This window comes from Chanos chanos, chromosome 15, assembly GCF_902362185.1.
Source record: "Chanos chanos chromosome 15, fChaCha1.1, whole genome shotgun sequence".
NCBI classification, from domain to species: Eukaryota; Metazoa; Chordata; class Actinopteri; order Gonorynchiformes; family Chanidae; genus Chanos; species Chanos chanos.
In genome coordinates this window covers 17,056,221-17,081,938 of record NC_044509.1, presented here as the reverse complement: position 1 = coordinate 17,081,938, position 25,718 = coordinate 17,056,221, and the positions used below count along the sequence as shown (strand labels likewise).

The 25,718-nt window shown below is 47.0% G+C and overlaps 1 protein-coding gene across 1 annotated transcript in view; it reads right to left on the bottom strand.

The window, feature by feature from the left end:
- Positions 1 to 25,718, bottom strand: part of myo18aa (myosin XVIIIAa) — a 73,264-nt gene that overhangs the window by 7,368 nt on the left and 40,178 nt on the right. The window contains exons 15-38 of the mRNA XM_030792387.1: positions 24,594 to 24,735; positions 24,353 to 24,512; positions 24,005 to 24,191; positions 21,948 to 22,152; positions 21,515 to 21,624; positions 20,081 to 20,146; positions 17,891 to 18,019; positions 13,501 to 13,644; positions 12,705 to 12,794; positions 11,448 to 11,567; positions 10,888 to 11,005; positions 9,564 to 9,691; positions 8,736 to 8,890; positions 7,181 to 7,304; positions 6,803 to 7,003; positions 6,388 to 6,498; positions 5,911 to 6,015; positions 5,121 to 5,267; positions 4,722 to 4,835; positions 3,364 to 3,480; positions 2,415 to 2,498; positions 1,293 to 1,430; positions 618 to 803; positions 307 to 446 (exon numbers count right to left, since the gene is read on the bottom strand). Of these exons, the coding sequence (XP_030648247.1) occupies positions 307 to 446; positions 618 to 803; positions 1,293 to 1,430; positions 2,415 to 2,498; positions 3,364 to 3,480; positions 4,722 to 4,835; positions 5,121 to 5,267; positions 5,911 to 6,015; positions 6,388 to 6,498; positions 6,803 to 7,003; positions 7,181 to 7,304; positions 8,736 to 8,890; positions 9,564 to 9,691; positions 10,888 to 11,005; positions 11,448 to 11,567; positions 12,705 to 12,794; positions 13,501 to 13,644; positions 17,891 to 18,019; positions 20,081 to 20,146; positions 21,515 to 21,624; positions 21,948 to 22,152; positions 24,005 to 24,191; positions 24,353 to 24,512; positions 24,594 to 24,735 (3,221 nt within the window). The remainder of the gene's footprint in view (positions 1 to 306; positions 447 to 617; positions 804 to 1,292; positions 1,431 to 2,414; positions 2,499 to 3,363; positions 3,481 to 4,721; positions 4,836 to 5,120; positions 5,268 to 5,910; positions 6,016 to 6,387; positions 6,499 to 6,802; positions 7,004 to 7,180; positions 7,305 to 8,735; positions 8,891 to 9,563; positions 9,692 to 10,887; positions 11,006 to 11,447; positions 11,568 to 12,704; positions 12,795 to 13,500; positions 13,645 to 17,890; positions 18,020 to 20,080; positions 20,147 to 21,514; positions 21,625 to 21,947; positions 22,153 to 24,004; positions 24,192 to 24,352; positions 24,513 to 24,593; positions 24,736 to 25,718) is intronic.

Genomic DNA, 25,718 nt, shown 5'->3' with positions numbered 1-25,718 from the left:
AGACAGGCAAACAGAGAGGGGGAGAGAGAGAGAGGAATGGAGAGATTTATAGAGAGAGCAAGAGAGAAAGAGAGAGACAGAGTAAGACAGTGAGAGAGACAGAGAGTAAGCAAGAGAGAAGGTGGAAATGGTAGAAAATCAAGAGAAATTACACAGAGACTGCAGGAAAAATAAAAAGCAAAAAAAAAAAAGAAAAGAAAAAAAACCACTCATTTAAAACCTGGCTAAAAGCCCTGTTCCTCCTCTCTCTGTGCTGGATGTATCATGGCGTGGGGACCTGCACTGGCACAGAGAAAAACAACACACCTGTTAATGAGGTCATCATTATCATCGCTCTCCATGTCGTCCTCTATGGCCGCCTGCAGGTCTCCGATTCTCTTAAAGGCCAGTTTGAGATCCGCCTGCAGGCTCTGATTGGCTGCCTCAAGGCTCTCGATGTCCATTTCCTATTGATTCAGAGGGCAGAGTCCGCAGCAATAAACTCATTTTTCTGCACCAGGGCCGAACTGACACCTTCCTCTACACATTAGAATCACTTGTCACATTTAAGTGAACCCTGACACAGGGTAAATCTGTTTGTTTGTTTGTTTGTTTGTTTGTTTGTGCTTCCTGCTCACCAGCTCATGTTTCTTGCGGCTGGCCTCCGTCTCCTTCTTGGCCAGTTCGGTCATCTCCTCTTTAACGTCACGGATCTGCCTCTGCAGGCGTTTGTTCTGCTCCTTCTCCCGGTTCTCGCTGCCGATGTGCTGGTCTCGTTCCTCAGTCATCTTCTCCAGGTTCTCCTTCAGACGTGTCACCGAACCCTGCCCCACGGGTGGAGAGAGAGGGAGAAAGAGAGGTCAGAAGGTCACAACCTCTGCGCGTTAGGAGCAGTCGGGCACACCTGAGACCTGTTTACAGGAGCAGGTAAAAATAGTCTTACAAATCCATGATACCTTAATGCAGATGTCATACCTTAATCCAGGTCCGATATATTAATGCAGATGTGATATGTTAATGCAGATGCGATATGTTAATGAGAGAGGGCAGGCGGGGTAGGATTGGTCAAGGTGTATGTGGGGGCGGAGTCCTGAGGTGGCTGGACTCAACTGATCTCCACACTTTGCTTTGGCGACAGTGACCCCTGCATGACCTCAGAGGTCTCCCTGTACCACCCACATTCAGACGGATGATCTTAATTTACAGCCTCTTACCTACATTTCTCCCTCTCTCTCTCCACACACACACACACACACACACACACACACATACGCATGCACGCACGCACACACACACATTTGCCTCTCCCTCACCTCCAGGCGTTTGATCTGAGTCCTCTCATACTCCAGTTTGGTCTCCAGCTCACGGATCTTAGCCTCCTGCCGGCTGACCAGGGACTTCTCCACCATGGACTGCTCCTGGAACTCCAGCTGACTCTGCAGGGACTGGAGCTGGAAACAGATGAGCAGATACACATCAGGGTCACTACCCTGGAGGAGCAAGCCCCGCCCACTCCCCGCCCCTCAGACTGAAAGCACCAGAATGAGCAAGAGGCAGGTGGTACGACCAGACACATCTGCATGTTTTAAATCCTTACATCTCTTCAGGACTATTTCACCAAACAAATAAGAAAAAATGACCTCTGTGCACTACTAGAACCAAGAGAAAAAAAAAGAGAAAAATTAGAACCGAAAAACTGCAAAACTGCAAATGCTGCTGCCGTTGACGACAGACGTGTAAATATTCAGACTTTCATCCTCTCTGCTTTCCACCACTCTGCGTTTCTCACTTTAAAATGCAGATCATCCAGAGAGTCGCTTCTCTGGTTTAGAGATTCAGCTTTGTGCTTCCAGGCTGACTGATGTGCCCAGAATGCAACAGTTTCTGAAGTACAAGGCAGCATCCTTCCTCCTCTAATTGGCTGAAGGGATAGAGGAACAGGAGTGAATACCAATCAGCTCGGAGCACCGGAGGGAGGACGGGATTTTTTTTAAAAATAATCTCCTCTGGTCTCCCGTATCTGCTTACCAAATTCAGGCCTTTCTCACAGCAATTATATTACATTTTGCAGTGCAGATAAGTCAGTGCACGTCCATACTAATAAACAGTTTTGCCTTAGTGAAAGGGCTGGGGTTTGGGGAGCTTGCTGTTTGGTGTCATTAGAGGTGGTGTTTCTAAGACTGGGGTCGAGTTTTTAATCAGTCCAGACCTAGTGGCTTTAGATCAGTATCAGTGAAAAGCCTGATGGTCTGTAAAACAGTATTCTAGCCTCAAGGCCTGGCTGCTGCTGATCTGAACGGTGAGAGAAAGCCGCGTTGGCGGGGCGTCCGAAATTGATCCAGGTGAGGGGCAGGCTGTGCTGGGAGAGACTGCTGAATGTGATTTGGGTTTGGGCTGAGCAGACTGAGGCTTGGGCGAGATGGATGTCTACATACCTTGTCTTGGATCTCCTGTTTCTCTTTCATGGCCTCCTCCAGCTGAGCCTGCAAGTCACTGATCTGAGCGAGATCCCTCGCAGACTACACACACGCGCACACACACACACACACACACACACACACAAAGCATGGTTATTTCAAATGGGTAAGCTTGTGTGAAAATGCGTACAAAGTTGGTAGTTTACATATGTAGAGTGTTAAAGATTTATGACACACTCAAGAAGTCTCATGCCACTGAAGGTAGGTGCCTCAAAGGGTCAGTAGATAACCAGATCACTACATCCTTGTGGATCAGTAGATCCTTGTGGATCACTAGATCATTGCGGATCACTAGATCCTTGTGGATCAGTAGATCATTGTGGATCACTAGATCACTGTGGATCAGTAGATCATTTGAGATCAGTAAATCTGTAGGGATCAGCAGAGCAGTATCCACCTCAGTCTGGCCATGAGAAAAGGTCACACCCTGTTTACACAGCAGCTATGTCACAGTTATATTCATGGAATATTTCCTGTCACTGAGATGTACAGCAAAAACAATCTGCCTTCCCAGAAGGACCCACATAACAGGGATATTATGGTATAGAGTAACCTGATTAATCTGTTTATGAAGCAGTATCTGCTCTATTTGAAAGTTACAGTCCCTGAGTAGTGTTCACTGTCTCTCCTTTGCTTTTGTCGTCTGGTCCAGTCATCTGGTTAAATCAGTCATGTTGATTAAATCACACCTTTATCCTGTCGTGGCATTACTCACACTTTACTCCCCACAGGTATATGACACATTATAGCAAATGATTGATAACATCAGTATTTGTTTTATAACCCTGGATAGGGCATAATATATTATTGTTAGCTATGTGTTAATATATTGTCTTAAGAGCCGTTGGGCTGTCAGAGAAAAACAGTTGAAACGCTGGGGTCATGTCTGAGGTGAAAGGTCACCGACCTGCGCTACAGCTGCCTTGTGTTTTTTCATCAGCTCATTCATGTCCTCCTGGTCCTCCTCCAGACGGGTCTGCAGGTCGTTTTTCTCCCGTTGCAAACGACTCAACTGCTCATCCAGCTGAGAGAGAGAAAGACAGAGACAGAGAGAGTGGAAGACAGAGAGAGAGAGAGACAGAGAGAGATTCAAATCGAGACACAGAGCCTTGAACACGAGCCTCAGTTCTTCACTGATTTTAAAGTCGTGATAAAAATGTGAATTTGCTGCCCACTGAAGAAAAAAACAAAACAAAATGTTTAAAACAACATTTTAACACCAGACTAATGAAACAAAACAAAAACCAAACTGTCAGAAACCCAACTGCTTCCGTAATGACCATGTTTCTGCCATTTTGTCTTAAGGAAACAGAGCAGCAGTAAAATACCGTAATTAGACTCAGTAATTACACATTATGTGTGTACGTCAGGGATGGAATGATTGCACGCTGAAAAAACCTCCACCACTCACATCCCCCAACCCCCCCCCCCCCCCCCCCCCCCCCCCCCCCCCCCCCCCCCCCCCCCCCCCCCCCCCCCATCTCTCGACAGAACAATCGAGTAGCTTCACTAGAACAGGGAGGCCTCAGAGACGTAGACCCCAGAGATGAAGTGCTTGAAGTACACAGCAGGGAAAGGATGAAGACAAAAAACACACGTGTTTCTGACTCAAAAAGAAGAAGAAATCATCTGATTGTGGGTTTTACGCAACGATCTGACGCGTACGTGTGTAGTGAGGACAGAACAGCCTCCGCTCCAGTGCTGTGTGAGGCAGCCCCTCTCTGGTGACCATAAGACCATGGTCAGAGCTCTTATGTCTTATAAGACACAATTACAAGGGGAAGGCTGTGTGAGAGAGAGACAGGGAGAGAGAGAGAGAGAGAGAGAGGGAGAGAGAGAGGGAGAGCAGAAAAATGGCTAATGGAGAATAATTCAGAGAGAAAGTGGGGACACGGGAAGAGGGTACACAGTGCCAAATTTTTTTTCCCCATACTGCCATTTTTCAAGACCACTTCAAGAGTATTTTTTCTCTCTGACTATACACCCACCTGGTTACTTTGTGTGTGTGTGTGTGTGTGTGTGTGTGTGTGTGTGTGTGTGTGTGTGTGTATATGTACACACACACATATATATATGTACACACACACACACACATATATATATAAAGTACAGAAGGTGGTGTTAAATTTGTGTCAGAGGTCAGGGGGCATCTTCCCGTTGTTCGGGGGTTTCGGACTCTCTGGTGCCTGAGTGCTGCAGGGGTAAAGCTGTTTGTGTAACGGAGAGGAACGAGAGTGACAGAGAGTGAGAGAGAGCGTGACTCACCGACATCTTGGCTTTGGAGATGTCGTCCATCTGAATGTGCAGGTCTTCCATCTCCAGCTCCATGGCTTTACGAGCTTTGACCGCAGCCGCACAGGTGAACTCTGATTCCTCCAGCTGAAACAAAGACAGGCAGTTAGAGACAGACAGACAGAGAGAGAGAGAGACAGAGAGAGAGTGACAGACAGACAGACAGACAGGGGGGGGGGGGGAAGCATGACAATAACAACGCCAGCGAGACAGCAAAACACTAGCATACAGTTCACCCCCCTCTTCAGTAGAGTACAGTTCCTTCTTCCTCTGGATTACACTTGGTCCTTTAAACTCTGGTGAACTGAGAGCACAGAAATGTTGACGGCTTGATTTTAAGAAAAGTGCAGACACACTCATCCTGACAACTACCTGGTTCCTGAGCTGTGCGATCTCCCTCTTGCTGGGCGCATTGCTCTTCAGATGGTCCAGCATGATCTGAGCGTCTGCCAGCAGGACTTTGGTTCTCTTCAGGTCTCTCCTCAGGCGTTTCTCTGTCTCCACATCTCTCTGACTCACCTGTAGACCCAGAAGACAAGATCCAGAAAAGCGTTCACTTTAAAAGCTTGCAGAAGTTCACATTAAAATCTCCCAGTAGTTCAGATTAAACCATGCAACCTCTCATAATAAAACCTATCTAAATCTCAGATTACACCTTGTAACCTTTCACACGGAAACCTACCAACAGCTCAGATTAAACCTGCCAGCAGTTTATATGAAACCCTACCACCGGTTGGGCTTATTTTGTACCTACACAATTCAGATTATCCTCTAATCTAACGTATTCTGCTCTAATAATCTAAAGTAATGGTCTCAAGACTGGAATAGGAAAACACTGCCCTAGAGTCAGACTGGACTAAGAAATGATATTTAATGTGTAATACCAATGTATTCCACAAAGACAGGTTAATGAATAGAACGCCTGGATATGGATGTGGGGCATTTTAGATCAGTGAGTGTTTCTGTGTGTGTTTGGTGTTTCTGAGATCCGTGAGTGTTTCTGTCTGTCTTTGGAGTCTTTGAGATCAGTGAGTGTGTCTGTGTGTGTTTGGTGAGTGTGTCTGTGTGTGTGTTTGGTGAGGGTGAGTGTGTGTGTGTGTGTGTGTTAGGTGAGTGTGTGTGTGTGTGTGTGTGTGTGTTTGGAGTCTTTGAGGGGTGTGACCTGATCCTGTGCAGCCAGCAGCCTGGCCTCCAAATCTCTCTTCTCCCTCAGGACCTTCTGTTTGTCGTCATATTCCTCCTCCAACTGTACCTCCATCTGCTTCAACTGCAGGACACATAATGAACACACACACACACACACACACACACAAACATGCCCACACATACGCCCACACACACACGCACCCAAACACACACGAGCGTGTTCATAAACAGGAAAGCACATGGACTCGTACATTCGGGTGATGAAAGACTGAAATATGAACAAATAATTAAATTGCAGCCCATTTTCCATTTTCACTAAACAAACAAACAGTGTCTAATGTTACGTTTGAAAGCCCATCAGCACACAGTGCTTACATATCCACTCTGATGCCCGGCTGTGCGGCAGTGACTGCTGAAACTGTGTGTGTGTGTGTGTGTCTGAGAGGACCACCGTGTAATGGCAGGGGTGTGGTCAGTCAGTAAGGGGCGTTACCTTCTTACTGCACGACTGCCTGATCTCCTCCACCTCCTCATCTTTACTGTCTATCTCCTTGGAGTGAGTTTGTCTCAACCTCTCCATTTCCATCTCCAAACGCAGTTTAGCCTGGAGAAAACGCACACGCACACACACAAACACACAGTTAGGGGATGGAACTACTTTGCTGACAAATACTCAGGACAAATGTAGGATGTTCTGTGGAAATGTTTTGAGCTTTAAAAACACAACAATAACCATTAAGCTACAAACCGTATTTACAGTTAGCATCGAACAGGTAAGATTTTTTATAACGTGCCATTACAGAGCAGGAACTAATTTTGTAAATAACCCATTAAAACATTTTCTGAAAGTCTCTGCTTGGCCTGTCATTGTGTGTCAGTCTGACCATGCCTCAGTGGTCCTCTCTCACCTGCTCCAGCATCTGGATTGTTCCAGCCTGCTCATCCAGCTCCTCTTCCTGATCTTTGACCTTAGCCTCAAGGTCGCGAAGCTGTTTCTTGACCTTGGCCAGAGAGGCCTCGTCCTTTGATTCCTGTGAAGAAAGGTCTTGAAGCTCCGCCTCCAACTGTTCCACCTTCAAGTTAGCCGAACAAAGGTCCATGTCCTTGTCCTGCAGTGTATATGCAAGCACACACGTACACACACACACACACACACACACACACACACAGATCACAGGTCAGGTTAACTGTATGCAACTAGATGTTCTTACTCAATACAGACAGTGACAGATATGGGAACACACACACACACACACTCACAGAGCATTGGTCTGTCTGTTTCGTACCTGTAGTTGTTGGCGGAGTGTGAAAAGCTCTCCAGTCAACATGTCTCTCTCTCTGCCCAGCTTCTCCCGCTGAGCTCTCTCTCTCTCCACCTCACTCTGGGCCTGGCTCTGCTCCAGATCAAACCTACAGCGACCAGCCATATCATCAAACTCTGCTACAAAGTCATGCAGCCTCTTATACAAACACACTTACACACATATACATACATACACACACACACATGCACGAACACTCAGACACATATATACACACGCACACACATATACACACACACTTTGGTCTTACTGTGCGTATGGGGACTTTTTGTAGATTTCCATTTTATTGTTACTAACATGTTACTACATATGGACCCTAACTGTAATTACAACCACGAAATGTTTTCAGTTGTTCAAGTTAAACAACAGGTGTATCTTTGTTCAAGAAGTATTTACACATGCGAAATGTCCCCACAAGGTCAGCTTTTCACTACAACATGCTCCTCCCACGTCACACATACACACACACACACACACACACACACACACCCACACACACCGGAAGCAGAAAAATGCAGGATGTGAACACAACAAACCTATAAATGCAGGAGACCATTAGGTGGCCAGGGACAATTAAAGGAGAGACCTTTTCAGTCATGTGAGAGAAGTCACCCACTTTCCCCTCATAGACCTTTCCCCTCATTCAACCTTTAAATGCATGCAGGGCTTTCAGCCTCGCCCTGTGTGTTAACAGTGGGTTATTAATTTGCAGTCGTGCGGTAATTGTATGCCTAACGGTCTATCCTTCCGTTGTCTGGGGAGCGGCACTAAAGGACTCGCTCATCTAAATTCACAAGCCTTCCGTCCTGCCAAGCCCTGTCATTTATGTTTCTACTGCTCTCTCGCTCTCTCTCTTCCTCTTCCTCTTTTTTTTGAAAGAGAATAGATCTCCAGTGGAGCACATGATAACTCCCACGTAGCCCCTTCAATTAGCCGCAGTGGGAGGGAGACCAAAGTCAATGCATTCAGCGTTCACACACACAAGAGTGTGGTCAACACAGCTCTGGTGCTCAGATTTCATATTCACACAGTCTGCTTTCTGACAGCTGATCTCTAACTGAACACTGCATACTCAAAGTATTCTGATCTCACGTTTATACACATTTACAACCAACCCACCAATCAGCTGACAGCATAACAACTTACATCTCTACGGATACCAGCTTCCATCTATACATACATGTTTTCATGCATATACTGATGTTATTTCATCAAGGGTAATTATAAGGATAAACTGTGGAGGCAGAGAACAAGAGAATAGGTGTGGATTGTGAGGACACTTCAAGTCACCGATGCTGATCATTTTCTCCAGTGATTTGTGCACTGTGAGGACAGTGTGTGTGTGCGTGTGTGGTGTGTGTATGAGTGTGTGAGTGTGCATGTGCATGTGTGTGCGTGTGCATGTGTGTGTGAGTGTGCATGTGCACGTGTGTGTGTGTGTGTGTGTGTGTGTGTGTGTGTGTGTGTGTGCATGTGTGCGTGTGTGTGTGTGTGTGTGTGCGTGTGTTGTTCCACTCACTTTCTCTGTTTCTTCTCCAGTTCATAGTTGCGGCTCTGCTGGCCCTCCAGGTGCAGTTTGGTGTCCTGTAGCTCTGCCGTCAACCGCTGGCATTTCTTCTTCAGCTGCTGCAGAGAGCGCTGGGTCTCCTCCTGGTCTGCCTGCAGGTCTGCCAGCTGGGGGAGGGGGGCAAGGAGAGGGGCGGTTTACAACATGTTGAGTCATTAATGGAGAAGTGAAGCATGTCATCTGGAGGCAATTTAAATGGAGCTCTGTTCATTTGACAAACACTCTCTGACTGAGAGAAATGTATAAAAAGAAAGAAAAAGAAAGTTGTGTGCAGTGACATGGCAACATTCACACGTAGGCGCAGATTCCTGCAGGCACAATATTCCCTGAATCTGAGTTCAGTGGCCGACGCCAAGCGCAAAGCTAAAATAGAAATCGCTACAGTGCCGCATGACAAAAACACAGCACGGGCAAAGACTCTGCTTTTCATTGGCAGTGTGATTACAAACACAAAACATACAAATCCATAAAGCACATGACACACTTTTTCTTTTTATGAGAATGAGTGCACAGAGGATCAGAGATGTGCAGAAAAAGAACTAAAATAATCATTACTACATTACTAATGTGAAGCATTCACACACAGTTTAAACGTGGCACATGTGTAGCATCTGCTTATTCAAACAGGAGGACAGAAGGGTGGTGTAGCAGTGTGTTAGTGATTAAAATGACTGTGTCGTCCGGTGAAACTTGGTGGTGGTAGGGGGTCAGTAATGGGGGGGTGGTTGTGGTGTTGGTCGTGGGGGGGTCAGTATTGGGCGCAGGGGGTCAGTGACATACTCTTCTCTCCAGCTGCCTCTTGCTCTGCTGCTCTGTCTCCAGCTTGTCGTCAAACTCCTGCTGCAGTCTCTTCTTCAAGAACTCTGTCTCCCGTATGGACCTCTCATACTTCATCTTCCACTCCCCTCCTGCCACACACGCACACACACGCACACACACACGCACACACGCACGCATGCACACATGCACACACATGTGCACGCACACGCACGCACGCGGACACACACACGCACAGAGGGTTTGGGGGGTTAGTCAGGAGGAGTAAGCGTGTGGGTATGTATGTGTGTGGGTGTGTATGTGACTCCCTAGGCTTTCGGACGGTACCGATGTGAAAAGCCACCAAGCAGAGCAGACCACAGGAGGCTCCACTTAGACGCTTCATGGAAAGAACCACTCACACTGATTATCGCTAACATCATTAAAAGACAAACATCAGCTATCAATGCCCAACGTTCATGTGACAATACAGCAAAGAAAAACACACAAACCTAATTACACCATTTGGATGGGAAAGCCCATGGACAGGTCATAAACTAGAGCGTCAGAGGCATTAAGCAGCCATGTGAAGCCGTCCTGAAGTGGAAACTCTATTAGATAAGCTAGCTTGGGTGAATTTCTCTGGTTTATCACTGGAGACTAGGCCCATTTCCCTCTCCCATTACACCTCCTCATTTGCATATATACAGCATAATGCCAGCCTCCTCTGGGACAAGGCACTGATCCATCTGACGGAATTTCTCATTTTGTCAAAGTGTTTCTTCCTTCTTCCTGCTCTCTCTCTCTCTCTCTCTCTCACCCTTGGACTGCCTGCGGAGGGGAAAGGGCCAGTCACTCTAAGTCAGACAAACTCAGCTTGAGGGACACAAGGAATCCCATCAGAGAGAGAGAGAGAGCGAGAGAGAGAGAGAGAGAGAGCGAGCTAAATCTCAACTTTAATTCACTTCGGTCAGTCCAATGTAACGCACGAGCGATTTCCCACCCAATACCTCCTCTTATTCTGCTCAAACACCAGCTCAAAAACTCCTCCAAACTCCTCTGACTCACTGTGCGAAATCCATTAACAGTCTCAATCAGCGGAGGATTTCAGATCTCTTTAACCAAATCACCTCCTCGTGCTAATGGAAGGTCCGTTTTTAAACACTGAAGAGCACACACCTCTCTCTACCATCACTCCTCATCTCACATTCAAAACTCCCTCTACAGAGCTGCCATCAGACAGCTCCACACCACACTGCCTGGGAGTTACATGTTATGTTTGTTTGTTTGTTTGTTTGTTTGTTTGTTTGTTTGTTTGTTTGTTTTGCTAGGGTTGATCCGATCTTACCGTCGAGTCCGTCGTCATCGTCTATCTCGCCGTTGAGTTCGGACGCTCTGATCAGCCGCGCCTCCATAACCTCCATCTCCATGGACTCCATCTGCTTCTTCATGGCATCAAACTTTGCCTGAGAAAACAAAGGAACAGAAATCTAGAACATTCCCTCCCTCTCACCACACATGCCACACTATAGTTCTTACCTTTCAACACCTGTCGCTCCACCACAAATGATTTAATCAGGGTTTATGTGGCTAAATATCACATAATTTAGCCGCATAAAGGAGAACTTCCTGAAGCTTTATGTGACTTCTGTGGTTTTCACAATCTTAAATACACAATCACTGTAACAGCTCTGACCACACAGCAAACAACACAGCAAACAACACAGCCAACAACACAGCTAACAACACAGCTGCTACAGAGGGAACAATGACTACACACTAAGTTTAAGAATCTTCATTTCACCAATCAGTCAAGGACAGCATTTCAAATCCACGTGTCCTTTGGAGTTGAGTCATTAGCGTGCTCCTGTGTCATGAGGAGTAAAGGAGGTTCTGATGCTCCAGTACCTGCAGGTCCCTCATGTCTTTCTCCAGACGCAGTCTTTCGCTGGTCTCGGCCTCCAGCAGCTGTGACGCTGACTCTCCTGTGTTCCTCTCATCGGCCAGCTCTGTGGACAGCTCCGTAATCTGATAGAGAGAAAACAGTATGAGAGAACACACTGAGATCCCAGCCAGACTTACAGTCCCCCCCCCCCACACACACACACACACACCCCACACACACACACACACACACACAAACACCCCCCCCACACACACAAACACCCCCCCCACACACACACACACACAAACAACCCCCCCACCACACACACACAAACACCCCCCCCACCACACACACACACACCCCACACACACACACACACACACAAACAACCCCCCCACACACACTCACACACACAAACACCCCCCACACACACACACACAAACACCCCCCCACACACACACACAAACACACCCCACACACACACACACACACACACACAAACACCCCCCCCACACACACACACACACACACACTGGAGCAGCAAATTCACCAGCTGACTTTGTATGGCCCTGGTGAAGACAACTATGTGAAAAGTCCTGTGTGGGGTAGGTTGGCTCTAAGCCATGAGTAAAAATAAGCCTCTTCTCTACGTTTGGAACCATTTGTGCCCGACTGCACAGTACCAACTTCTACTTTTCCAAAAATCATTCCTGAAAAAAACTGATAGTTACTGGACAGTTTTTTCAGCCCATGCTCTCAAGCAGTACTAAGTGCCCGATCAGGGAACCTGGAGAATCCCTCACACAAGTGCCCGATCAGGGAACCTGGAGAATCCCTCACACAAGTGCCCGATCAGGGAACCTGGAGAATCCCTCACACAAGTGCCCGATCAGGGAACCTGGAGAACCCCTCACACAAGGCGGCGGAGCTTGCACAAACACAGTGTCATCACACACCAAGCCCGGGTAACCATCGTGTTGAAATAAACATGTATTACATTTATATCAAGTTAAAAAGGTCCAAAAGAGATTTTCTTAGTGCCCCCCCGCCCACATACACACATTTTCAGTCCCAAATGATTTGGTGTGAAAACCAGAGTGAAAAATGAGTTCTCGCGACTAGAAGTTCCAGCACGTTCCACATAGCCAATTATTTGCGGTTCGAATAGCTCCAACTGCAGAGAACGAGCGGTAAAAATTTAAACAGTTCTCTCGTTTGACCAGTTTCGGACGTCGTGCCGAATGTTTTTCTCTGATCCGTGACGTGGTGAGAGACCTTACCCTGCTCTCCAGCCGGTCACTGTTCAGTCTCAGCTCATTCCTCTCTCTCTCCACCTTCTCCAGTTTGGCCTTCAGCTGCTGGATCTCCTCCTACCATGGGATGGAGAGAACACACCAGACAATCAGTTAATCAAATTAAAGAGACAATGGTGACCACGTCAATACTGGATAAGACACACATGCTTTTTGACCTCTGTCTCTCTGTCTCTCTCTCTCTCTGTCTGTCTCTCTCTCTCTGTCTCTGGATGGCTGTGGGGTTGATGACACATGTCTCACATCCTGATCAGAGCTCACTTTCTCACTCTCTTTCCTCCCATAATCCTTTGCTCACGATTCTTCCAAAGAAATAAATGAATAAATGGACTCATAGCTCAGGTCAGTTTGATTATGCAGCTGACATAGCGCAGAGGAAATCTCTCTCACTGGGGTGTGGCGCTGGGGAGAGTGGGGGTGTGGGCTAACACAGGTAATGCAAACACAGCCTCCCCACCTGCAGAATCCTGCAGGTTCACACGGCTTTGAGCACAGACCGGGATGTCAGAGGAGTGGATATCAAAGCCTCATATCAGCCCTCAGCACTGAACCAACAAGAACTCCATTAGATTACATCAATCCAAACTCCGCACGGAGGAACTCACGCAGAGAGGATGACACGTGCCGCCATCGCAACGGTTATCAGAAAAAAACCTGAAAGATCTTTTGAAACCGTGAATCTGAGACTGCCGTGAGCCGGTTGGTTTACAGGCGTGAAGGGCGATAGTTGTGCCAGACAGACAGACAGACGGAGGAAACTCACATCTTTGCCACGGATCTGTTCCTCGGTGAGCTGCACCTCGACCAGCGGACGCACGGTGGTAAAGAGCTTCCACCATGGCCAGCCCCTCACCCCACGGTTCTTCTTAATGTTCTTCTGTATGCAGCGGATAGCCAGGTCCTGGATCTGCCCCACAGGAGACCAGAGAGAGAGAGAGAGAGACACACACAGAGACACAGAGAGAGACACACACACACACAGACACAGAGAGAGACACACACAGAGACACAGAGAGAGAGACACACACACACAGAGACACAGAGAGAGAGATTGAGAGAGAGAGAGGGGGAGAGAGTGAGAGAGATTGATGTGGGTGGATTTGCATCAGATGCCCAGAGACTTTGAGTTTTTTTGGAGGACTGTTTTTTTGTTGTTTTTTTTTTTTTTTATTGCGGACTGTTCCTATGCAGCAATGTCACTGCACACAAACACACGCACAATAACAAACTCACACACACACACACACGCACGCACAATAACAAACTCACACACATGCGCACATCCACACACACACACACACACACACACACACACACACACACACACAATAACAAACTCACACACACACATACACACACGCACACTCGCACGCTAACATAAACGGTAGTGTCAGTGAGCTGGTTAACAATGATGCTCTTGCCTTGTAAAGTTTGAAATCTGAAGACTAAGCTAAATACCTCTCTGAGAACAGCAGAGGAAAGACAGGACCTTCTGAGGCAAGCAGTTTGGCCTATAATGTGGCACCCGGAGGATGCAGAGGCAAAGTGTCCTCTATGACACAGACACTGACATCTGACACATCTGACACTGACATCCATCTGACACTGACATCCATCTGACACAAAGCTTTTCTCATGTTTAGATTATGAGGAGAATAATGCTCCTGACAAACTAGACCAAGCTTTCGAACACATGCCGGAAAAAGTGGAACCCTTCCACTACAAGGTTTATGACTGTAGGTACTTACCCTAGAGACTATTAAAAATAATAATAATTATAATTACAATTTATATTATATTATATATAATTTGTTTGGTGTGCACCTGCATGGCAATGTGTGTGTGTGTGTGCGTGTGCCTGTTCATGTGTGAATGTGTGTGTGGCCTGTCTACACATGTTGATATGAATGACAACACACACATACAGCAGACATCAAATGGGCTGATGAATGTTTCTCAACTGGAAGCATCTTTTGGTTAATGAAGTCAAACACAAACACAGCGGTTTAAAAAAATTGCAGCAGCCAAAATTATAAGTTCGGCAAAAATTTAAAAATTCAAAAATTCTGCAGCAAATTTAGAAATGAAGCCGCAGCGCATGTTTATCCAGGTTAATTTGTGATGTCTGGTCCACAGTGAAAGAAACAAACAAACAAACAGGGTAAACAAAAAGCAGGACAATGACGACACAGAGACACCAGCTTCTACGCTCTAAAGAAAATGGATTTAAAATCAGGTCTCGGCCTGGGATGTGAGAGGGACCTGTGTCGGTTAAAGACAGGCATTTTCCTGTCTCAGACCGGAGGGGGTTTGGGGATTTGAGGTAAGGAGGCGGGCCTGGTCGTCACGGTAACACAGGACGTGAAGGCTCTCAGTTTTCTCCCCGTGTAATCACTATCACTCTTGTTCCACCCACGACAGCACCCATCACACCTGCTCTCCCTGATCACAGAGTGACTGCTCCATTAACAAACAGGTCAGTTCTCCTTTTAGTGCCATCCTGAGAGACACCAGGCCTGTGTCAGGAAATCTAACGCAAGGGTACAGGACGCACCATCCAAACCAGGCCAGCCACACCCTCTCATTACAGAGACAGGCAGGAGACATGGTCATCCCCCCCCCCCACACAACCTCCTCCCTACCACCCAAAACACACAGACACACACACACTCTCTAACTCACATACACACAGAAAAACAAACAAAAACAACAACGAAAAAAACACAGTTTCTCTGGCTGAGAACTTTATAAACTTGCTGATGGAGAGAGTAGTGAAGCTTCAGGGACCATGTGAATCCACAGTCGACTCCAGCCCTACAGTAGAAACAGGCTTGCTCTACAGATTCCAGCCAGCGTGAGGCGATTTTAACTGACAGGTGAAAAGCAAAACGCTGGAGCTGTGAGCACATCAAATAAAATGAGTCCAGTCCCACCGGTCCACAGCGGAGCCCAGCGAAAAAGCCGTTAAAGCAGTGTTAGAGAATAAATAACTCAAAATGTAAGACAAAATTTCATGTGATTCTTCTGCTAGGGCCAAACCCTGGGGAAAGGCCTTCTCTCCTTCTCTCCTTCTCCATTCATATATAATGGGCAACTGCACACAGCCGTTCATTAATAAACCGCTACATCCCACTGCACTCAAACAAGACAGAGTGCTGATGATCTCAAATCATCTGGAAATCACCGTACAAGCTGTGTTTTGTTCCTTTACTTCTAAGTGCTGTGTTTTGTTTTTGTTTTTGTTTGTTTTTTTACCTCTGAAAATAAAGTCAGTAATCTCACTCTTTATGTGACGGCTCTCTGGTCAATTCTCCGTCGCACGCCACAAGTATTACTCATCTTTTGCTTATCTCTTGCTGATCGTTTGCTTATCTCTTGCTGATCGTTTGCTATCATGCGTCTGAACACGTTCCACTGTGAAGTAAATCTCTTCACACGTTCACTGACATTACGGTTATGAAGCCTCTCGTAGCAGATAGCATCGCAGCGGTTTCCATTTCGTGACACAGAGTTTAAAAAATCCATCTGCACAGGCTTGAGCCCGCAGACAGGTCCCTGGAGCACGCACAGAGCCGAATCTTATCTCTCCGTTTCAAATATGTTCGGACATACGTCGCACACAGAAAAAGGGAATTCCAGGCAGGAATCTGCTAAAAAACTAATGATAATGAAAGAAAATAAGACTAGATGCATAAGGTTTGTATCTGCCAGGATCCCCTTTAGAGCCTCTGCCTTTTTCACGTCAGTAAAAATCTGTCTGACCTCCCCAACCTCCGCTGACCTCTGCTGTAGTCTGGCAGATGACCTCTGTCAGAACAGCGGCAGACGCCTCACCCTGCGCCGGTTTCCCGCCCTTCTGTTCCCGCCCTTCTGTTCCCTCTCGCCGCTCATTACTCAGACGCTACTTGCGCTCGGTCGTCACGGACGGAGAATAAGAGATGACTGAGAGTGGAAAACAGGAGTGGAAAGAATACTAAAAATCACATCACTACATATATCTTCTGGGAGGGAAAAAAGCAATTTCCTAAGCCTGTCCACAGCACAGGCCCTCCTAACACAAAACAAAGACAACGCAGAAGATATAACTGCCAAGAACTGCAAAGAAATAATCACACACACACACACACACACACACACAGACACACACACACACACACACACAGACACACACAGATACATACACACGCACACACTCAGACACACACACACGCACACACACACACAAACACACACACACACACAGAAAACAAACCTTACAGTTCTCTTATTAACCCGTCAGTCAACCTCCGCTGCCAGTGTCATGGCATTCCGCTGGAGGAGTAAAGCATGCAGGGCCAAACAAGCTACAGACAGACGTCTCAGACACGCCCAGTCCTGAATGGCACGGCGGTCCGAAGGGAGATTGCCCACACGGTCCCAACCAAACTTTGCATGAGGAATACAGCCCTAAGCATCCCAGGCCTTAAACAGGAACGACAGGCTCCCGTATGGCAGAATCAGACCCGGCCCATACGTGACAGACACATCAAAGTCTAAAAGTTTCTCTTTTTTTTTTTTAAAAGACAGATCTAAACAGAGAGTATGGCTGCTTTGGCAACCAGGGAGATGGGAGTGAAGTTGCATGTATTGGTTCAGCACGCCCGGGTGGAAGCTGGACATTATCTGGTCCAGTAAACTGGAACTGGATCAATTTGGAAAGTCATTCTACCACAAGAACTCCACATTCACTGACCAGATTCCTCGTTCAACATCTCCATTTAGTGCTACAGTAACATCTTCACTGGCAGCCGCTCGTCTGCCAACACCTGCCAACGACGTTAGGGGGGAGGGAGGACAATGCCCCTGTGGCTGACTGAATGAACCCCCCCCCCCCTCTACTGAACCTCTCCACAATACCAGCTCAGTGTTGTGTGTTACAATATGTTCTTTTTTTTATTTTTTTTTTTTTTTTTTAACTCACCTACTTTTTGGCAATGCAAGATTCACCACAAAAAAAGCATTCATCAACTCAGTGACATTAATTACTTCTATATTTCATAAGGTCCTGGCTCAGGGAGGAATTTGGCAGGAAAAAGGAATGACATTCCAGATGACACAGAAATGCTCCACACACAGACTCTGTAACTCTGTAAAGAAAACGATGGGAACTGTACCTTCCTCTTCTTGACGGCCTGCCTGGCCAGGTAACCCCTGCAGGCGGCCTGAAACAGGGTGATGTTCCGCCTTGTTTTCTCATCTCTCTGCTCCTCTAGCTTAGGCAAAGTCCCAGCTCTGAAGAACACCTAGGACACACACACACACACGCACACACACACAGAAAAAAACATCAGCCCACTCCATCATGACTTGACATGACATTGACCAGGGCACAGGCACAGAACTCATATCAAATAGCTAACTTATACTTTGTGCTAACCACATGTATTTCAATAAGTTTATTTCAGCCTTTTCTGCTAATGCAGATCTCTTCAAAGGGCATAGCAAAAACGAAAGCGTTAGATGTTACAACAACTCACTTAATTAATGATGAAAGGCCTCAGAAAAACAATCAACAATTCAGAACGAACCTTGGATTAAAAATAAATTTAAAGGGCATTTGGCATAAATCCATCTGAGCTCTGTGCAAAGAAAGCTTTGTTCAAAGCATTCTGTACGAGTCTGTCTTCAGAGACAAAATACTATGAAAGAAGATGCAATTTTCTATTTATTGCAAAGCAGCACTCTTCTCAAATGATCACAAATAAGACTAACATGACCAGTTTAAAGGATCACCAGTGTCCCCAGTACACAGAGAGTCCTCATAATGGAGTGTGTAATGGCTCAGAGCTGTGTTACCACAGTCCAGATAAAGAATGTTCCAGATGCAGAGGCTCAGTGACACACAGTTCTGGAAGACTTTAAGGAGGTGAGTAAAGGGATGCCCATGGAAGGGGGGGGGGGGGGCCTTTTATGTCTGTAGAACCTTCTCTCGAAGACGCGAACAGCTGTCATAACAGAGCAAACAAGCCAAGTCTAGTCAAACAGAAGACAAACCAAACAGATATCTTCATGAACGGATCCACCTCAGAAAGGCACTTTTATATGATCTGTGTAGTATTTTTAAACTCAGCAGGGTATGGTATGGACCTGTCCAAACTAGTACAGTCCTAAGATCTGTCCTTGACAACCACCTAGAACAACACAGTGAGTCAGAGCAAGGATTTGTCAGTTTCATCATTCAGATTGCATATTCCAGCATATTCATATTGCATGCGAATTTCACTGACGTACGCACGCAACATAAAATAAATTCACAGATCATTTGATAAGTGGAGCAGACTTCTTCTCTCAAATGGTTATCTTGGTCGGGGGGAGGGGGCACGCGGGAGGAGGGGGGGTTGCATTGCAGACCATGACAGCAGTAGATTATTTGTGGGTTGGTTGTAATTGCCATTCAGCGAGGGCTGCCCGTTGCTAGGACGCAAGCGGAATGCTTTGTGAAGCTACCGCCTGGGCTCTGATCTACTTCTTCTGTACGCAGCCACAGACGACCAAGGAGAGAAGCCCCAAAGGCGACCCAAGCTGCCTTCCAAATAATTACCATCTCTTCCAAGATATAATATGCTTCACTAAATCCACCTCATTTGGGGAACTGCAGAGGAGGAAGGGTTTGTTTATCCTCTGCTGCCCCACCACCCCCCACCCTCCCAACCCCCTCGACGCTCTCTGGCTGCTGGCCTTTCTTCAGCTGACAGGATTATGCTTAGGAGAGCCAAGCTCTGTTTATTGTGGCTAGTCTCTAAGTGACAAGACCGTCACCTGCATAATACTGCTCTGAAAAAACAAGGGCACTAACACAAGAGACGGATAATGATGTCCCTCCAGCCCAGCTGGGGGGAGCAGGCCTATGCTTCTGCCAACATAACCCTACCCAGACACGGACAGTCCATATAACACACGGATGTTATATCATGGATGAAGTATCAGGGATGAAGGACAAGTAGTCCAGTTAATGAGTGATTCACAAGGTTCGGCACAATGGAAGAGGAAGCTACAGCTTGTAAAGAAACTTCTCAGTTCTCTCTTATGTCTTGGAGTCAGTGGACCTTGTTCAGAGCGAGACGGCCCACCGACCTAAAGCTCATCGTTAAAGAGATCTCTCAGATTTCTGCAGTGCCTTGTCTAATAGCACCAAAGGTCACCACTTACCTCTCTTCTTTTCCATTCATCTGAGCCTTTACAGCGATTCTTTTCTGCTTTTTTTCCTAAGGCTTTAGTTTTTCTAAGACTCTTCCGTATGGAAGGCTTGACTCTACTGTACATCCAGAGCGTCCTAGAGCGCCCCCTGCTGCGTCAGTACTTACCCGACTTAGACCCATGTGATAGCTGCTCTTCTCCAGCTCCAGGGACTCCAGCAGCTCCTCCACGGCCTGAAAACACAGAGACAAGACCTATGAGCCAGTCAACTGGATTCCTGACCATCACCCTGCTGTCAGGGAGAGAGAGACAGAGAGAGCGCGAGTGAGCATCCAAGGCTGACGCATCAGCCCAACGTAACACTGCACCCCAGTCATTTCAGTGAAACCGCAGCTATGTGCCATGTGTCTAAGGTGAGAATGAGAACAACCAACCAGAGTGGCTTCCCTCTGTCCAGCCCGGTCCTGTCCACCTCAGACTCCCCCCTAGTTCTGTCCCTTCGAGGAACTGCCCTGATCTGTGGTAGCACTCTCACTTTCTCCTCCCTTGTCCCTTTCTCTGGATCTTTGTTGGCTCTCTCTCTCTCTCTCTCTCTCTCTCTCTCTCGTGTTCTCTCTCTTTTTTCGGTGTGGACAGGTCTCAAGTACTCCGGCTCAAAAGCCCCATCTAGATTACACTGTAAAGAGGGGGGAGACAGCCCAGGAGTACTGAAAGGCCTTTGTCTGACTCTGTTTCCAAAGAAACCCTTCACTGAAGAAACGCTTCACACACACACACACACACACACACACACACACACACACACTGACACTGGGGAAATCTGGTTCTCTCGCTGTTTCTTTTTCTCTGTCTTTGTCTCTCTCTCTCTCTCGTTCTCTCTTCTGTCTGTCTTGCTCGCTCTCTCTCTCTCTCTCTCTCTCTCTCTCTCTCTCTTTTAACCCACTTTCTTTCACGCACACTATTTTTTCCAAGACTGGCTTTTGTGTTTTATTTTCCCGACCATGCCGTGTCTATACGTCTCCTCTCCTTAAGGGATTTTAAATCTAAATTGACCTTCCCTTCATTCTCCCCCTCTCAAAGTCCAGAATAAGAGAAGGACAAAAACACTCTCCCTGGATGTTTCTCTTACACAAACAGTTTGCGACACAGGAATCTTACTGTTCACTTTTCAAAACAAACAAACAAAAAAAAAAACGAAAACCCTGCTCTCACTTGGCTCAGCTAATCATTAGGGCACAGTCAGCCAAACTGGCCCCCTCTTCATTAATTTATTTATTTATTTCCCCCCCCAGAGCTGATATTCACACTGTGTTTGTCTGTCTGATGAACCCCAAAGCCCAGAGCAATTAAAACATTTTATTTTCCCCCCCTGTCTTCACTCTTCATTGATTTGGACTGGGAACACAGCTGGGAGAGCTTGATTAAGTCATCCTAGTGCAGCTGATTAATTGGCCTTCATTTCTCATCCTCACGGTGACACAAGCAGACCAGAACGCCGAAAACTGAAAGACGTTTCGTTCACTTCCCCTCCATGCCCCCCCCCCCCCCCCGCCGCCATTCACGCTCTCTCTTCTTTTTAAACCTCTTCAGGACACACTCACTCTCTTCTCATCCTTCACAATGTAGTTACGCCCAAGCTTCTTGGTCAGGTGAGGAGCCAACACGTCAAAGCGCCGCCGGAACTCCGAGAAGACCATGTGATCAGGGTAGCCTGCACAAAGGAGTATGGGACAGTTTAGAGGACACACACCTTCTCTCTCTCTCTCCTTCTCTCTTCAACTCAGACAGTAAAAGTTTGAGACTCTTTGATGAGACTAAAACAAACCCTAAGCCTAACCCTAAGCCTACATTCTCTAGACTTGTATTTGAAGGGTGTTACTCCAAGCCTAAGAAGATGGAGAAATATTAATTCACATATAAAGAAGGCTATAACTCTATGACATCTCATAGTAAACAACACAGCTGAGAGTAGTGATACACACATGCAGCAGGTTAGTACATTCTCTCTCTCTCGCTCTCTCTCTCTTTACTCACCTTGCCTGTAAATCCGCAGGGCGTCCAGTAATTTCGAACCGCGGATCTGAGCCCTGAGCAGGGCCACATCCACCTGCATGAGGCCTGGGTCACAGCCCTCAGCCTGGGCGTCCGGAGAGCTGACATTCCGTGGGGCGTCGGCCTTGGGCAGGAGGCAGTGGACGAAATGCACTCTGGACCTTCTCACAGTGTCCAGAAGTGCATCCTACAACAGAGGTCAGAGAGAATCAGAAGACTAGTCCTGGAAGAGCACATTCATCACAAGCATAAACTATATTTACTGAGTTCACATGAAAACCAACCACCAAAATGTGTTTGCAGTCAATCAATAAAACGACACAGGGGCAGGTTACTGACAAGCTCACAGAAGGTGAGACAGGACACTAACACAAGCGTCAGTTTACAGGGTGAGTGCCGATTGCAAGACTAAACCAAGAAACCCCCCACAGTGCCACACGACACTATACAATAAGTCTAAAGACTGGTTCAATCAAACTCCCATGCAATAAGCAATAAAGCAAATGTTCAGTAAAATGTATGGAAATCACTTAAGCTTTTGTCGTAGATGATCTTTAATTCTAAACAATCATTTTTAAAGGTGTGTGCAGATGCTTGCGGTGACTGGATGGTTCTAACTGATGTTTGGGGGGGTTTTTTCACGTCGTTGTGGGTCATTACACACTACTGAGCTTTAAGTCTATACATGTCCCCCTCTGTTCAGGTCATTTACAGTCTTACATATGTAACATGTAATAAACTCATATAGAGCATTACATATGTAATGTGTTCAGCTCACATTGAGTGTTACATATGTAACGTGTTCAGCTCTTGATATACCACATGTTCATTGAGGAACAACAGATGGTAATGAAGTGCAACTAATTTTAGGTCAGTCTCTGCTCTCTGCTCTATGACAGTCTCTGCTCTCTGGCAGTCTCTGCTCTATGACAGTCTCTGCTCTCTGGCAGTCTCTGCTCTATGACAGTCTCTGCTCTCTGGCAGTCTCTGCTCTCTGCTCTATGACAGTCTCTGCTCTATGACAGTCTCTGCTCTCTGGCAGTCTCTGCTCTCTGGCAGTCTCTGCTCTATGACAGTCTCTGCTCTATGACAGTCTCTGCTCTATGACAGTCTCTGCTCTCTGGCAGTCTCTGCTCTCTGCTCTATGACAGTCTCTGCTCTATGACAGTCTCTGCTCTCTGGCAGTCTCTGCTCTATGACAGTCTCTGCTCTATGACAGTCTCTGCTCTATGACAGTCTCTGCTCTCTGGCAGTCTCTGCTCTATGACAGTCTCTGCTCTCTGGCAGTCTCTGCTCTATGACAGTCTCTGCTCTATGACAGTCTCTGCTCTATGACAGTCTCTGCTCTACGACAGTCTCTGCTCTACGACAGTCTCTGCTCTATGACAGTCTCTGCTCTATGACAGTCTCTGCTCTCTGGCAGTCTCTGCTCTATGGCAGTCTCTGCTCTATGACAGTCTCTGCTCTCTGCTCTATGACAGTCTCTGCTCTATGACAGTCTCTGCTCTCTGGCAGTCTCTGCTCTATGACAGTCTCTGCTCTACGACAGTCTCTGCTCTACGACAGTCTCTGCTCTATGACAGTCTCTGCTCTATGACAGCTCTCTGCCCTCTCTTGCAGTCCTCTGCTCTATGACAGTCTCTGCTCTATGACAGTCTCTGCTCTACGACAGTCTCTGCTCTCTGCTCTCTGCTCTCTGCTCTATGGCAGTCTCTGCTCTATGACAGTCTCTGCTCTACGACAGTCTCTGCTCTATGACAGTCTCTGCTCTCTGGCAGTCTCTGCTCTCTGGCAGTCTCTGCTCTATGACAGTCTCTGCTCTCTGCTCTATGACAGTCTCTGCTCTATGACAGTCTCTGCTCTACGACAGTCTCTGCTCTCTGCTCTCTGCTCTATGGCAGTCTCTGCTCTCTGGCAGTCTCTGCTCTATGACAGTCTCTGCTCTCTGCTGTCTGACAGGCTTCTCTGCCCAGTTCTGCTCTCCTCACGCTCTCTGGACCATCAGCCCTATTCTCGCCAGACTATGTCTTGGTTCTCACCACTTGGAGTTTAATCTGGATGCACAGGGACTTCTTCTTCACAGCAGCCACGCCGGTGGTGAAAGTCTTCCTCATGCTAGTGGCTCTACGCAAGGCCAGCTGGGAACCGCCCTCCAGCCCGGCGATGGAGCCAGACAGAACCGTGGCTCCACCCGCACGACCCATAAATAAGCCACTGATGTTCTTCCTGTTTCAGAGAATAGAGAGAGAGAAAAGAGAGAGAGAGAGAGAAGAAAGAGAAGTCTTATAGTTTGTTGTGTAAGAAAAGGTATTTGTAATGACAGTGTGATAATGCTTATACATAAGCAGGAGCATCATGGAACAGAGGAGCATATGAGAGCAGCTTACTTCTGAGAGTTCTGCAGCAGACTGGCTGCGTTCTGGAAGGCGGGGTTTTGCTTGGCGTAACTCAGCCAACCACAGGCATCATACTCCACCCAGTCCGTCCCATGACTGTGCCCAAGCAGGAAGTGATGCGGCCTCTCACTCTTCAGCAGCACAGTGTGACCTAGAACAGACAGAAGAGTGAGTGAGGGAGAGAGAGAGAGTGTGTGTGTATGTGTGTGTTTCCTTTGCGTGTGTGTTTAACCTTTGCTCTCTCCCTCTGCAGGTCCATAATAACTGAAAAGTCTGCCCAGTAGAGTTTCCTCTGAACTATTCGGATGAAGAGCCTCCTCCTCCATCAACCACAGCAGACCCCGCGCCTCGTCTGTACGCGCTGGAGTCCGTACCTGACACACACACACACACACACACACACACACACACACACACACATACAGGTACATCAGACAGGTGCATTAGACAGGTAAACAGAAAGGTAAACAAACACACACACACAGGTGCATCAGACAGGTAAACAAACAAACACACACACAGGTGCATCAGGCAAGTAAACAAACACACACACACACACACACACACATACACACACACACAGAAAAACACATACACATGTGTGTATGTCAGACAGGCACACTCGCACAGTCCACCACTAAGATACACTTTAACCTTTCCTTAATTCTGCTAAATCAACGTCTCATCGAAAGCATACAGCACAATGCCGCCTTTGCTCCGCAATCAAACAATCATGAAGCACTAACAGAAATGTCTAAGAGTTCCTTCAGTCGCTTATCAGCCTACAAACACTGACTCACTCTCTGACGGCACTTCCCACCTACACACGCTCCAGCTTCAAGTCCTACGCACAGCCGGCCTCCTGACTCCCTCCTCCGCTGGCCTCCACAGCTCCTCCACAAAGCCGCAGGCTTCTCCTCACAGCCTGGGCTCAGTACTTAACCTTTACGAAATCTCAATCACAAAGGAGCTCTCCTCTACCAAACCAACGGCTAAAACATGCCCTCTTATCGTCTTATCTCAAAATGTCTCGAGAGACGACCGGAACACTCCACGGTTTTCCGGATTTTTGTAACCCGCGGTCCTTAAAGCAGGAGAGCGAACTGATTGAGAGCCGTGCCACCAGAGCAGTTGAGAGATTTTTTTTTTTTTTTTTAAAGGAGACATAAGTTATTATCCATGGCTTTTCCATTAAATTTAATGTGTCCTTAAAAGCTTATACATCATGTGCAGGAACTATGAACTATGATCCATTGAACTATGGATCAGTTACTCAGACTGATGCTGTTTATCTGGAGGTAATGACTTCCACGCTTTTATACTTCCAGGTCTGATGGCATTACGCAGATTGGCCAGA